The 15,550-nt window shown below is 45.4% G+C and overlaps 1 protein-coding gene across 1 annotated transcript in view; it reads right to left on the bottom strand.

Moving 5' to 3' along the window:
* Positions 1–12,239, bottom strand: part of LOC104163697 (FERM domain-containing protein 6-like) — a 30,601-nt gene extending 18,362 nt beyond the window's left edge. The window contains exons 1-2 of the mRNA XM_009702789.1: positions 12,144–12,239; positions 6,387–6,477 (exon numbers count right to left, since the gene is read on the bottom strand). Of these exons, the coding sequence (XP_009701091.1) occupies positions 6,387–6,477; positions 12,144–12,239 (187 nt within the window). The remainder of the gene's footprint in view (positions 1–6,386; positions 6,478–12,143) is intronic.
* Positions 12,240–15,550: the final 3,311 nt, after the last annotated feature.

Below are 15,550 nucleotides of genomic sequence, written 5' to 3'. Positions count from 1 at the left end.
AGGGAAGAAGGTGTCCGACCTGTGGATCCAAACAGGGCTGAATACTCAGCAAGTATAAACTGTCATTGCTTCACTGGGCTCAGCTGAAGGACAACTGAAAGGTACTAAGAAGCTGGTTTAGAAGCACGCACGAAAATACGCGCCCATCCACCTGCAGCTACTGATGCTGCATTCATGAATCTCAACCAAGTGCTGTCAGTAAGCTCAAAAACATACTGTATCATCAGCCCTTAAAAGGTTCCCTCGTGTATGCAAGCACAGATACCAGACAGGGCACAACACACCAGTGCACTGTGCTGCAATCCCAAGAAACACATCTGGACAGCCAGCTAGTTTGCAGTAACACAATTTACACATTTCTCCCAATTTCAGCTTTTAAGAGCCCTCAAATGAAATGAAAAGTTTATGCTGTAAAAATCTCACTTCAAATTAAGCCGTCACCAGAAATGCAAACAGTCAAGCACCCCTACTCTGCAAAATTAGCTTAGCACATTTACATGTTTAAGCAAATATAGGGCACGCATTGTTGCAAAAAATAATGCGCCAAGTCTCCAGTCAGAAAAAAGTAACACAGTTCCAGTGAGTGATGCAGATTTACAATAGGCATTATTTACACTGCGGGGAGAACAGGGATAGAAAATTATGGCTGTAATACAGGGTCGAATCAGTTCTGAGTCATTGTTACTCTAAAGTCATTATTTTGCATTAACCAGTGCCTCCCCATTTCATTTTTTACAAAAGGTAAGTTCCCTGCAGAAAAGGTAAGTAACGGTCAGTGTCCATAACCTGGTCTCCTCCTGTGCCCATTTTGGGCTAGGAGCACTGAGAAATTCCACAGAGGTAAGTCCTCTCCTCCCAAGGGGCAGAGCTCAGGCCCCACTGGCAGCCAGGAACGTCCCATTAACTCCTTTGGTTGAGTCAGGTAGATTTTAATATCATCACTATTTAGACAGTCCAGAAGATTAGGATTCAAATAAAATACGAATTAGTGCAATGTCAAACTTCCACATAGCAAGCATTTTCTGCCTTAAAGAGAAGGGAAAAAGTCATCCTTGGCTATAGTGCTTAACTTCTCCCAGATGCTGCAAGAAGCCTCGTGGCAACACCACCACTTCCCTCGCGAGGCAACAGGAAAGAGACCGGGAGCAGAGCAGAGGGATGCTGGGGTGAGGTGAGAGCTAAAGCTTTTAAAAAAAAAAAAAAAAAGACAGCGCTCAAAAATACCTCACAACATATGCTGTAGATCTCACATAACCTGTTTAGCTTCCCTGAATACCAGCATGGATTTTTTTTTATTTGTTTATTAAAGAAGAGCTGGCTACACACTCTTCTTGCATCTGGAGCTCCCCAAGCTTCCAAGTGCTGGTGGTCTGGGAACATCACTATCCACATGGCATCTGCTCCCACCACCTCTACATAACCTCGATGCTCCTGGTGTTACCCTTCAAGCCAACAGAAAGAAACCTCGTCCACTTTCCAGTACCTGGTTAATTAGTTTACTAAGGGGTCTAGAAGAACTTGGTTCAGGATAACCTTATGTTTTTAGCTTTTAGCTGGGAAGTACATGTATCCCAAGTGAAGAGGAGAACCACCACAACAGCAGCCGGGAGTAAAGCAAGGGAGGTCCTGGCTGAGGTTGCTTTACCTGGGATGGACAGAAGGTATATGGAGGGAAGAATGAACGGAGGCAATATCAAGAAGCCCAAGGTCGCATGGCTGTTAGGAACTGTAAAGGTCTGAAGACTGAGATAAAGGCTCAGTCATTTCTAACAACAGATAGGTACTGCAGGAATTTTATGTTGGTATCTTAAGTTAGCCACAAGGCATGCCCAGGCAAACATCTTCAGAGTTTTGGCAGTGTCACAGGGGCTTCTTCTGCACAAAGAGAGCTGCAGAACCGTTTCCGGCACTGCTCATTCAGGAGCAAACAAACGCCTTGCAATTCTCAGGCAGGAGAGCACTTGGCTGGATCTTGTACTGATGCTGAAGGAGAAACAACTGACAGCAGGTACAGGCAAAAAATTGTCTTCCTAGGAAAAGACCACACAAGTAGTACTTCCAAGGAGAATTATATACTTTTTGAACACCCGAACCCCTGCAATTCCTTCTCAGTGGCACATTTCTGCACAAGTTTTTCTTACATTGCATTTAACTCACTTGAGGTATCAAAGTCGTCATAATAGAGGTGTATCTTAGGTTAGAATACAGAAGAAATTCGTAAGGCAGATGCAACTATCCAAGCAGATTTAAGGGAGGAGAGGCAAAAGCAGGGATAGTGGGAAAGAGCTACGGTATAGAAATCATCAGAGGGTATTTTGGAGAAGTTCTGTTGTCATCTGTCTTAAGAGACCCTTTGTTAAAATAGATACCCACATAATATAAAGATAACACGGTCGTGTATGCCATCCATGAACTTTAGTACTGGAAGATGCACAGATGCAGAAGAGTTAACCGGAGACAGAGTGGTCTTGGCAGAGTCAACCACCAAGCTCCTGGCTAAGTATGTGCTGGAAGGCATGGGTCTGGCAAGGTGAACAGCCACAGCTGTAGTAACTGAAGGATGATCCTTGAGGCAGGGGAGCTGAAGCAAAGGGATTTGGTCTTGTTATAGAAAGCCAGCCTGACAAACCGATAAGAGGACACAGAGAGATAGCAGCAGGGTGTAGGACCTGCAGGCTTGCTACTTCCCAGTCGAAGGCTTCCATCTGCTTGGGTCAAGAAAGGTTTGCTCCTAGAAAGGAGAAGCCCAAGATGCAGGATCGAAGGGATCTGGGTTATAACAACAAAGGAGGTCTGGCTGTTCTTTGTCTGCTGACAATCAGTTTTGCTTTAGAAGACTGAATTGTGTCCCTGCATACACTTTCTGATAACAGGAGGGGAAACCTCCTGGAGGGTCAACCTTATCTAGTGCCCTGCGGGAGGAGCTGCAATATAAGACCCAGCTGCTGAAGCCTACGGAGCCAGCTTGAACCTGCCAGGGTTGCAGGGTCTTTCACTGAGCAAACTACAAGGAAAAAAACGCACTTCAGCAGCATGGAAGGTATAGCCTGCTTGATGATCTGTGACAAAACTAGAAGAGCAACATGTCTCAAGCTTTGTGCCGGTGTGGCCTCCCATTAATATACACTCCTGAACTCGGTTTTCAAAGTGATCAACTTCTTACAGACACAAGCTTTTTCCCCCCCCAAATACAGTTGGTTGAAGTGGTTTTCATTTTGAGAATAAAAAAAAGCTCAAGAGCAGAAGGGGTGAAAAATTATGTTCTGCCACCATTACTGTTACCTTAAATCCTGAAGATTGTCCTCAGCATCTGTAACAGTCAGAAGTGAAGGCAACGAATTTAGGCATCGAATGCTGGAAGACATGCTCCAAGACCTACAGCTTAGATCTCACAGCATTCATGGTCTGCAGTTTGCATCGTGCCTTGTGGTGCTGTTCTCATTTTTGCCACATTTAGGGGTTAAACTTCTGTTTATGATTAAGGACTCCAACCTCTTCCCCTCACACACATACTTACTATGAGACCAACTGAGCATTAGTGTATCTGTACAACATCTACAGGTCAAATGGGCTCCTAATCCAGATAATCCACCCAGTGTGATTGGTTACAGTTCTGTAGAAATCCTTTAATTTTCATTCTCTTGCCACTGCTGACAGTCAGGGTTTTGTTGACAAATTAGTAGCAAGGTAATGGATGCAGATGGATTAGAATACCTTCTTTTGCATGTGGCAGCATCAGACTGCCAAAAATAAATACACATTAAGAAACCGGGAAACATACCCTTATTAAAACAGGGTAGTTGTTTCTTAAAAAAAATGACATCTCAGAGCTGCAGCACAGAGGTGAAAGCATGATGCAGAAGAAGAATACTTTGGTCTGAAACAGAGGCTTCTCCTTCAGTTTTCAGACATCTAACTCACTCCTGCCTCACAGACCAGCCCCATGCCTTCCCTTTGCAGCCTCTGCAGGACACACATCGACTTGCTGCCCGGCCAAGGCACTTGACTTGAGTACCCACAAAACAACCCTGGGCAATGCAAAATTTACCCAGGCTTCCCCACAACCTGACCGGACTGCTTGCTTTTCATGAGATGACACCTTGCCGTAAAACCAAGAATCCCTGAAAAGCAGGCAATGCCTTAAAGGCTGCTTCCAAATGGCCGAGATGGAGAGTGCTATGTTTGCAATAGGAGACCTCACTTACCACTGGCAGCAAGGGAGGCGATCACCAGTCTGTTGGCCAAAACAAAGTGGGGGGGAGAAAAAAATTGGGGAACAGAAAACAAAATATTTCCTTTGCTACAGCTCTACAGTAATAAACCTGGAGCTATTTTTAAAAGAAAATAAAACCATCCCACAAGAGTCCAGTCAGCAGCTTACTGGACTTTCACAAACTAAAGGTAAGGACCAGAGGAAGCTACAACAAACAGACCAGGTTTGCTCCTTCTCTCGAGAGAAGGCTGCAGCCTTCCTGGTGACTACAGCCATTTGGCCCAAGAAACTCACTGCTGACACTTCTCTGTTGTCTGACCCCAATAGTTTCTTAAACAGAGGCACGAACAAAAATAAACCTCCTCCTGATCCAAAATCCTGACACTTGTCTGGGTGGCAGAGGGAGATGGCTGTCAGGAGGAGCCAGGGTGAACACGAGGAGCCTTCAATGAACAAGCTTTACCAACTGAGCTACAGCAAGGAGGAGTGAGGAACAGTCAGGACAACAAAACAACAAAAAGAGAGGTTAATTCAGGCTACTGGACTCCTGCAACTCTTTTCCTTGACTCTTTTTTTTTTTTAGAGCTTTGTGAAGAATTAGTTGCTCTAAAAAGGAAGAACACTTTTGTGAAGCAAGAAGATTGTTTATGTTTAAAGCTATGGGCAATAGACTCTAAGGTCTAGGCAGCAAAACTTTATTATGCTCTTTGGGTTGAGGTAGTTATACCGCATTTCCAACAGGCTGAAAGGCATCTGCCACACTAGGGTATTTTGGGGCCAAAGCCCCTGTGCTTGACAGGGTGAAGGAAACTGCTCCATGCAAAAGGTGGGAGGGAAGGAAAAAGCAGAGTATATAAAATATGAAACAAGATAGATATGGGGGGGTGGGGAGAGAAACACGAGGACAACAGAAGAACAGCACCTAATTCAAAGAAAATGAGAGTGAAATTGCCCTGTCTTACAGGGGAAGACAGGAGCTCCAATTTTACCCAAGACACTCTGCAAGTGGAACAGGCAAAAACTGGTGTTAAAAAAGGTGGCGAATGGGAGCACTCACAGGAACACAGTTGATTTGTGAAAAAAGCATTCAGGTCTTCCTCACAAAAAAAAACCCCAAACCTGTGCTGGTTTAAATGCACAGATGTATTTGTTAGCTACATTGATGGAATCTCTTGCAGACCCTATAAACCTTAAGGAGATACACAGCTTATGCTGGTCTTAGTTTGAATGCTGTGTTCAGAGAAGGCAAAAATTGTTAAAAGAATGAGAGGAGAAAGGAAATGAGACAAGTAAACTTAAAAGAAACTATTTCATCCCACATGAATGGGGGATGAGGAGGCAAAAGAAACCTTATTTAGAAGGACTCATAAAAGACTATTCTCATCTCAATGAAACAATAACTAGAGTTGCAGTAGTAAATAACACACTTGAGAAAAATTGTGGAGGAAAGAAAAGTCCTTTCCATGCTTTTGGAAATGTGGAGGGGCAGGATAAGGAAGACAACAGATCAATTTCTAATTACTAAGAGTTGTAGGGGCAGGGTGCCAATGCACACACCATCCTAGAAATGTAATATCTCCTATCAGTTTGCTCCTTTAAGGCATCATCTTACACTGTTCCCTGGTCAGTACTAAGCCGTAGGACCAAGCAGACTGGACTTCAGCCCATAGACTAAGAAGTTCTGTATTTCCCATGCGGTATTTCAAAACCCAATGTCCCCCCCACACACATTCAGTCTCCTCAAACAATTTGAGTTTCCTCCTCCTGGTGCCACAATATTTGCATGTGACTTCAGAAGATAAGTAACACTTTCAGCCCCAAAGTCCTTTTAAAATTCACCTCCTGTTCAACTACTGACAGTTTCGAATTCAGTGGCAAATACATTGGCTAGCAACTGGGCTACAGGAGAGAAAGAAATCCCCCACAAAGAGGTGGAACATAAGAACAAAGGTGGAGAACAAAAGCCCCCCCCCTTCTCCCAATTTGTCTGCCCACATACCAAAGATCAAAAGAGCTCTGAGAAGCCTGTGCATAATCTACATACTTTGTGACCTTATTACAATCAAATTCCCCGCAGGCACGGCCGCTGTGTATATATGCACACACTGTAAATACACAAGCGGGTCTGTGGACATTTGCCAAGTCATTTGCTCCATGCATTGAGTTTGCTTACTTTTAACAATGCTGAGGCCAAAGAAGTGAGGCTCTTTAATCTTCACTAAATCACAAACTTGCTGAAAGAGCTCCTGTCCAGTGGCTTTGACCTGAAAGAAACAACCAATCCAACATTACAGATGGCTCACACACCTGGATGGAGCAATTCTCCTTCTTTACATTGGCCCATACATTTTTGGGAATCATAGCAAAAAAAAAAACAAACCACGGAACAAGCTTTGTTTTCAGTATTATTGTTATTATCACAGAATAATGAGAAATGTGTCATTCTCTTTCCTTCAGCAAAGGCTCAGCTCAGTAAGACATGAATTTAAAGTTTCCTATCTATCGGCATCTTTGTATAAGGATTTGGAGCGCTGCTGGAGCCCTACTTTTTGCGCAGTCCTGACCAGGCTTATTTATAGGTGCTCTTACAAAAAGCGTGTTTGTAATTACAGAAATGAAAATACTACTCTCTTGCAGTTTGGGTTTTTTTTTTTTTTTAGAAGTTAAGAGAAAAAACAAACAACAACAACAACAACAACAAAAAACAAAAAAACAAAAAATGAAAAAAAAAAAAAGAGAAGACTTTCATTCAGGAGAACCAAAACCAAAAGTGCACAGACAAACCCAAAACTGCATGATTTAAGCAGAAACAGCTCACGGAGATGAGCAACCTAGAGATGAGGTTGCTCTGTACCCCACACAGAAGAGCTTGTTCTGTCCCCTGCTGACTTCTGGTCACACAACAATTAACATCTTCATCTTCTGAAGCTGTCACCAATAGCCTATAAGCTCTTGCCCATTTCCACGCCACACTGAGACCTTTCAGTACCTGTGCCCCCCATAACGCTGTGCCTGGCTGCCAGCCCACGCTCCCGCAGGGAACAAGAGGCTGGGGAGCATCTGCGACACGGCACAGGGCAAGGGCCAGCCGTGGCTCTGCGGCACAGCTACCGAATGCATTTTTCTAGCAGGGCTGCTCAGAGCACGGGCTCCCCCGAGCAAGAGCATGACTCTGGCTACCTGCATGTGCACTATATTCAGAAGATTCCCCCATTAAGTGTTCCCCCCACCTATAGCCTTATTTCTCCCTGCCCCATTGCACAGACAGACAACCACAGGCACAAACAAAAAACCCCACACCTCCAACCCTCAGAGGCATGGGGGAAGGAGTTTTGAGCAAAAGCGGATGGGGAGAGCAGAACAACGCTGACACAGACAACCTCAGCTCAGTCCTGGGTGCAGCCAGCTGCAAAATGGGCCAGAACCTCTGAATTTCATTACGCTGCTGCTGGACGACGCAGATTCATGCAGCAGCTTTCCCGAGAGGGGACAGTGCAGTGCTACCGTCACAGCAGCAAAGATGATGGGGCAGAAATCACCTCCTGAACTCTCCTACAAACTAATCACCGCCATCAAACTAATCGCCAAGGTAATGCTTCAAATCCTTTTAGTGCAGGTGTGCCACACTCCCCAGAAACCGGCTGCACTCCCCTCCCTGCCCCAGGATGTACCATGTCACTAGCCATGGACAATGGGAAACAGGAGGTCATTTAAGTACTCATTTTCTTCTACTTGACAAGGCATCACTAGCCAGCCACTCACTACCGCTTTATCGGGAGCTTTGAAACCTGCGCTACACCAATACACACACGTGTGTGCATGGATGTGCTTTGGGAGGGCAGGGGGTAGTGTGTAGTTCTGATAAGACCCAAACCCACATCTGGGTCCTATTATGGGTCTCCATGTGAGACTGCACCCTTACAGTCTCACGCCTAAACGAAGTATTTGCTCAGTCGCCGAGAACATGTAGCTGGAAGGGGCAGCTGGACACGGATCTGCCTTCCTTCTCAAGGAAGCAAGCTCTGAGCATGTTCTCCTACCTGGGAAGGACTCACCAAGGAAGAGGTGGCCTACCTCCAGCCAGAATGGTTACGTGCATACAAGTCACTGGCAGCACAGGGCTCTCTGTGAAAGCTATACGATTAGATGAATTTTCTAAGTGGCATGCTTTCACACCTAAGGGAAGAAAAACTTGCTTTAAAATACTTACTTCTAGGGAACTGAGCACTTCAACGTTTTGTGACGCTCAGCTCTAAAGCAGCGATTTAATCAGATTTCTGGCACAGCAGGTATGTGAGCTACCACCTTGCCCATTCTCCTTTTGGCACTTCCCTTCTGTATCAAGTTTTACTCCCAGCCTTCAAGGCTACGCAATACCAATTACATTTGTAATCGCTGTTCCCTCCTCCTGCCCTCTCCTCTGCTCTGAGCAACGAACATTTCCCTTTGTATTTTTCACCTGTACACTTCTCTTCGGCCTTTCCTCCCTTTGCACGTGGTTCCTATGCCAAGCTCCATCCCAGACACGCCATGAATCACTCCTTCCACTGATACACAGCTTTGCCCCATGTCAGACTCAGGGCTTCTTTACACGTGAAATTTAGTTCAAAGTGAAGTCGAGTGCAAGTTTACAGAAGGTAACTGCTACTCCAAGGTCATTCTGTGTGCAAATATTCATGCGTATTGGTTACCTATCTCTATTTTTCTTGGTCTATATCCTTTAAAACATCAGCCCTCCTGCTCACAGAACAACTGAAGGACTTCAGACCTACACTTGCCATTCACCAACACACAGGACCTCACCAGACTTCCTCCCCTCCAAAAATCTCTGCTCATGCTCCCATCCTTTCTCCAGCAGCTAGGCAAGGAGCAACATCTGCTGTGGCTGCTTCTGAACTACCCAAACACAGGTAGGGTGGCTGCCTGTCCTCCTCCCCTTGTTGGCAGCCAGACCTTCGCTAGCATAGGTCTCTCTCCTTTATTGAGCTGCTACCAGCCCAGAGAATTTTCATAAATCTAGTCATAAAAAAACTAGTTGATATTGATCAACAGGTTCAAAACTATCAGAGAGATAAGCCACAATGCTGGCAGATACACAAAACTGAACAAATTGGATACTACTCCAAGATCTTTGGTAAAACGAATACAATTTTTAGTTGCACCATTCTCACTCGCAGCCTGATCAAGCTCTTGGTCCTCATACTCCATCTCCCCACTGGGGCTGCCTGGAGCAAGGCAAACTGCTTTGCTCAGTCCTCTGATGTCCGTTCTCCCCAGCAGAAACCTCCCACTTGGCCTTGACATCCTCGGAGCGGCTGGTGAGCTGCAGCACCCACTAGTTCTCCTCACTGCTCTGCTTCTCCTCATGGTCACAGCTGGTCACAGGAAGACAGTTTTCCTCCTCACCATCCCATCAAATTTATCTATACATCCAGAAAGGTGGTCCTCAAAGTTAATTAAGAGATACCCGATTATAAGGGAAGAGACTTTAAAATGGCTCCTCCTCCTCCTCTCTTTAACAGCACTATCTGTGAAGGGCGTAAGACAAATCCATTTTAAAGAGTGGGTTTCAATCTACATTTGACCACATAAAACACATATAGGTAAACTCTTATCTGGAAGGGTGGAATTTATATGGGAGGGAGGAGAAAGGAATTACCTGCATAAACACTATGCTTATCACAGGAAGGATCTATAATTTATTCTGCTGGAAGGATAACCATTCCTACCTACCTCACTGAGCTGCAATCTTGTTTAGTATTTGCATTCCACACCGAAAAGGTTAAAAGGCTTTGGAAATCTTAAGTAGTGGCATTATTAGTCTAATAAATGCACAAAGTATCATCTGTGGTTGTGTTAATTAAATTTGAGTTCTGTCAACATCACTAAAAAATTGCCTTGATGTTCCTTTAACAAAAAGGATCTCTCCAGCTGCGAAATCTTAATTTTTGTCGACGTTTTGAAGGGGTGTTGTGGTAAGGACAGAAGCCAAATGAAAAGCTGGTTTTGGTGACTTGCCCAGCTGTAACAGATAGTGTTTCACTCTCTATGCAATTAGGACACAACTGTGCGTTGAGGTCTCATGTTTTGGCCCAGGCAGCTATTCTTTCACATACAAGCATCTCCCCGCGCATATTTTCCCAGTTTCCCAGACATCAAAGCAAGGCGCAGTGGAAGCAAGGAGGGAAAATGTCTTTAAAAGGGCTACCAAGGGGTGCTGTGGCAGGGACCCCTCTGCAGGACAGGGAACCCCGACTCTTTGGAGGGGCAGCAGGCAGGAACGTGGGGACACACATAGCATCTTCCCTCCTCCCTGCCAGCGCTCAACGCAAAAGATCATTTCTTATGCTTACTAAATACCCTGGAGGTATTTAAAAGATGCGTAGACGTGGCGCTTAGGGACAGGCTTTAGTAGTGGACTTGGCAGTGTTAGGTTTACGGTTGGACTTGATGATCTTAAAGGTCTTTTCCAACCTAAATGATTCTATGATTTGATGATAAACAGCAACTATCCAGAATTTACTATGTGGTCTAAGCGCTGCCTAAACTTAGTATGGTGGAGGATGACCCAGCGATGGAGGAACAGCCGTCTGCCCAGCGCAGGCACGGGTGCCGTGAGGAGCGGTGATGGCACTAAGCCCTGCCAGCACACTGCCCTGCTACACACCGGTCCACACCTTGCCCGCGGCAGGGCTGGCTCCGCTATCTCACATCTTTAGCCTCCCCGATAAAAGCTATAAGGTGGTGTGATTTAGGGTCAGCCGCAACAGACCATTACCCAGGCCCATGCAACTGCCGCCCAGAACTTAATTAAATCATCGTTTTGTGGCTTGCACAAAAGCCAGCAGATTGCAAAAGCCTTCTTGGGGCAGTAGATGGGCTCGGTTTGAACTGGTAACCCAGAAGCAGAGCAGCTGGATCTTGCTGTTAAAGCCTTGTTCCATCCAGCCCCTGTGGCTGTTTCAGTTAAGGATGCTACACTTAAGCACAGCAGGTAGGAAAATTCCTACATGGATTTTGAAGATTAGCATGCATAGTTTCAAAAGCCACCGTTTCAATCAAGTGCTCAAGTGCTTAAAATAACAGTTCACCTCAACTGTCTTCTCCCTCTCCCCATCCCAGAAGGAGGGGGTGGGGGTGGGGGGGGAAACCACAACCAAAACACCCAAACCAAAGCAAAACCTCCCCAGCCCACACGAGTGCACGCACACCCTCACAAGAGAGCACTTATCTCTGAGGTTAGCTTGTTGTCTGAACGTGAAGTGCCTCTGTCAGCTCAGTTTCTCACCAGTTCAAGGAGCAGCCGGCGTTGCACAAAGAGGCACCGTGCCGTGGTGTACACCGTGCCACGCTGGGCTGCCAGGTGCCCTGGCTCTGCTGTCACTCGTGCACACACTCTTAGGCATGTGAAGCGGCAATCAAAGAAACAAAGCAACTTACCTCTAAGTTTTTGTGTGTACGAGTACTCAAAGGAGGGGAAAAAATCCCACCTTCAATGACTATTTACTCTGCCTTAGAGTCTTTGAAGGGATCTGCAGACTCTCAAAATCAGAAATAGCTAAAACACCAGAGCAAATGGTCATGTGTTTGGCACGTTTGCCAAGTCACCAAAGCATTTCAGGTTCAATTTTTTAAAAATTGCTAGATTATTGTCAGTGGCAAAAAACATTCACAGAGAATAAAAAAAAAGAAATAACAGAAAACGTGCAGAGGGGACTCCCTGTCCAAAAACACAACGGGGACTTTTAAGAAACTCTGTGAATGAGTTGAAGCTGCCCAATTAGAAAATGGAGCACCAATTACCCTAAGCTGGCTAATAGCCTTTCGGTCAGCAGACCGGCATCAGGCTTTTGGGAGAACAATGGGAGCTAACAAAACTGAACCGCGGCTGCAATGCAGCGACCTCCCGGCCTCCCTCCCGGCCACTCACCCCGACGGCTAGGCTGAGCTGCTCCCGGGTGGGTAAGAACACGCAGACGCTCCGGCTCTCCGGCTGCATCCTGCCCGCCATCAGTGCCCTGCTCATGGTGGGCAGCTCCACGGGGACCGGGGTGTCCTCTCCAGGCAGGAATTAGGCTCCCTTCATCCCACGCACCTGTCAAGAAGGTGAGAGCATCAGTACCATGCTCCTGCCAGATCTGGGAACAGCCCACTGCATGCATTTGATGGGATGTTCTCCTCCTTGCTTTTAAAAAAAAAAACAAAAAACAACCCCACACCAAAAAAGTCACACTCATCCATTTTACAGTGCCACAGTCAACATTTCCACCAGCATCGCAGCACAAAACTTGGCAGAGTCAACTTTAAATAGCTTCTGACTCCCAGGAGAGCACCATAAAGCAATGAGCCTAGAACAACAAACCAGACTCAACATTTCGAGATGCACGTCAGTGATAAGGCAGGTGCCACCACGGACCACTTCCCAAAAAAGCCCACAAGAGCAAGGGGAGCACCCTGTCCTTCCACCAGGTACCTCGCTCTTGCCCAAAGTGGAGACTTCAATGAGCTGTCAGCAGGCGTGTCAGTGCAGAGGACTTGATCTGAGCTGTCTTCCTCCTCACCCTACCCCTAGTCCCTGGGAAACCACTGCCCCAAATCCTTTATGCCTCACCTCAAAGGAGGAGGTGGAAATGCATAAACTCACAAAGCTGAGCCAATGTATCACACTTTTTGTGAGACGAGCACTGCCAGCCTCCTCCCAAGGGCTGAGCCCAAGCCGCACAAGCATCTTAGAGCTGAAGTCACCATAATAACAGAAATAAGAGAAATTCAGTTCACACCCAAAAGCACAGTAGCCAACATCATCTTCCCATTACAGTTAGGTGAGACACAGGTTCCTCAGCAACTTGTGACATTTTATTTACAGCCCTCTCTGCTCCAATGCTCTGCAGGTGAGAAAGCATCCCGTGGCACCTGATGAATGCAGCAGGAAGGGGAGAGGCTCCTCGAGGTGGACAGGGATGAATGCCAGCAGAGACCAGCAATATTCCAACCAGTTACAGGGTCCGCTCGATCCCCATGCAAGATTTGATGCAAGTCAAACCCTGGGTGCCCTGAACAAATTCAACCTGGCATGACTCCCTTCCACCAGCAATACCTGGGACACTCATCACCACCACAGCAACAGAGGTGATGCAGGCTGACGCCTCCCTGCAAAGCCCCCCATGCCCCCCGGGATGGGCATGTACCCCAGCAAGGGCAGCCAAACTCACTGGCTCTGGCAGCACTGCCCTCTCCCACCACCCACAGCACAGCCCACCTGCAGGGGACAGGCCCTGACGGGATGCACGGGCTTCTCCTTCACCCTCCAGAATGGAGTCGAGGATGAGGGTTCGTAAGCAGGAAGGAAGCAGGTCATGTTACGCTAACACACGACTTATGTACATGTGCATGTGGGCATTACATAGAAGTTTTAAAAGCATTTCGTATTTAAAATTGTGTTTGTCCTGTTTCAGGGGCAAAATATGGCAGAGTCAACCTCTTGCGTGGGAGATGGGAAAAGCAAACCATCATGGGAAAACAGTGCAGAAAAAAACCCTTAGATTTACCCCTCTCCCTTAAATTATGTGCTCAAACATTAATTTTTTTAAAATCAAAGAATGAGGTCTATAAGTATCCTTTTGCAAGTATAAAAGCTGTTCCATGCACCTCCTTCCCTGAGCTGGCATATACAATGCTTCTTAATAAAGCATTTTTTGATATAAGTTCTTTATGTAGAGCTTCTCTTATGAGACAGAAGTACACAAAAGTTGCATTTATTGTATTAATGAAAAGAGGGCATTATTACAGGCTATTATTGCTTTTTTTTCAAAATTAGAATTTAATTAAATAAGAACTAGGAGTTTTAAAAAGGAGGTTGCTCTAAATTATAAGCAAGCAGGAAAAACACATTTGACTTCCTAGGCCAGGTGAAAGCTTCTATTAAATGAAATATTAAGAGAAAACCTCTGATTTATCATCTCTTATCAATATAATTACACTGATGAGCTCTTTTAGGCTCCAGGCTACACACTACTAACAGCTGTACATAAATTACAAATGTCTACAGAATGACTCAAGGGCAACAGGTCACCATTATTATTGCCAGCTGATGTCATACACGCCATAAACTTTATCAACAGCAAAAAGACTTCGGAGTATGAGCTCAAGCTTTCCAACATAAGGAGGTTTGTCTTAATTGTCAAACCACTGCACTTGCTGACACACATTCCCACTCGCAAGGGGAGATCCTGTCCAGCAAAGACATTCATGTGGACTGAAAATAGAACAAAGAAGCCACCACGAAAAACACATGCACACAACTTTCTGTGGATAACCAAAGAAAGTGAATCGCATTTCCCCATAGCCTCTATAAAACAAAGCTTCTGGAAAGCTTCTCCTCTGGTCTTACACCTGCTTTGTCCGTTTGAATTTTTCAGACAACAACTGTGGACCCTTGAGGGCAAGGGAGTGAGAAAGGAGGGGGAGAAGGTGTTTTTTCTTGTGTTTTAGAGCTTGTGGACCCTGCCACAGCAGGTAAGAGGTTAAAGAAGCAACGTCCTTAATCTGAAGCGGGAGGTCAAACACAAGCCCAGCTCAGCCTTCTCTTCTTCAGAAGTATGTTAGGATGTGATAAAACACAATGAATCATTAACTTGCTAGTATTTCATGTTTACACCTTTAAAAAAAAAAAAAGTTGTGAGCCAAAAAGTAACTGCCCAATGAAAACGAGTGGCCAGAAGGAATGCTCTTACTTAAACATACACAATTTCAGACTGCCCATATGCCATTCTTTTGTTTACCACAGATTCCAACCTCTTAACCTCAATTAAACCCTAAAAGCTCCAGCAAATGTACTGCAGATGAATTAATAAAAGCTGAAGTCAATCATTGGCCTCTGGGACACCCTATAGGTTGTTTGTTTTTGGTTGTGTTTTTTTTTTGTTGTTGTTTTGGGTTTGTTTTTTTTTTTAAAATAAGGTCATTTCATGTTTTGCCTCCTGGAGAAGTACATTTTGAGATGTAATTGCTTGGTCAAAGGCCTGGCAGCCTACTAACGAAACAGTCAAAGACGCTATTTATTTGTGTTTTTCTGGTATCAGTCAGGAGACTTACTAGTGCCCAGAGTGGTGGCACAGCTTATTTAGCACTGTTTATTTTACCTAAACACACCTGCAGCAGAGCTTTGCAAAACACGCCTATCATCAATTTCAAGACTCCTCCGATTAAACAGCTCGAACATGGCCATAAAAACTCATTAAGAAAAAAGCCTTAATCTTCCCCTCCTCTCTCCACAGCCCCTCGAGCTGCCTCCCAGCACCAGACCAGAACCTCAGCACTTGCTGGGTCAAAGCAGGA

Source organism: Cariama cristata, unplaced genomic scaffold (genome assembly GCF_000690535.1).
Source record: "Cariama cristata isolate BGI_N322 unplaced genomic scaffold, ASM69053v1 scaffold2436, whole genome shotgun sequence".
Classification (NCBI taxonomy): Eukaryota; Metazoa; Chordata; class Aves; order Cariamiformes; family Cariamidae; genus Cariama; species Cariama cristata.
This window is presented reverse-complemented; position numbering and strand designations above follow the sequence as displayed.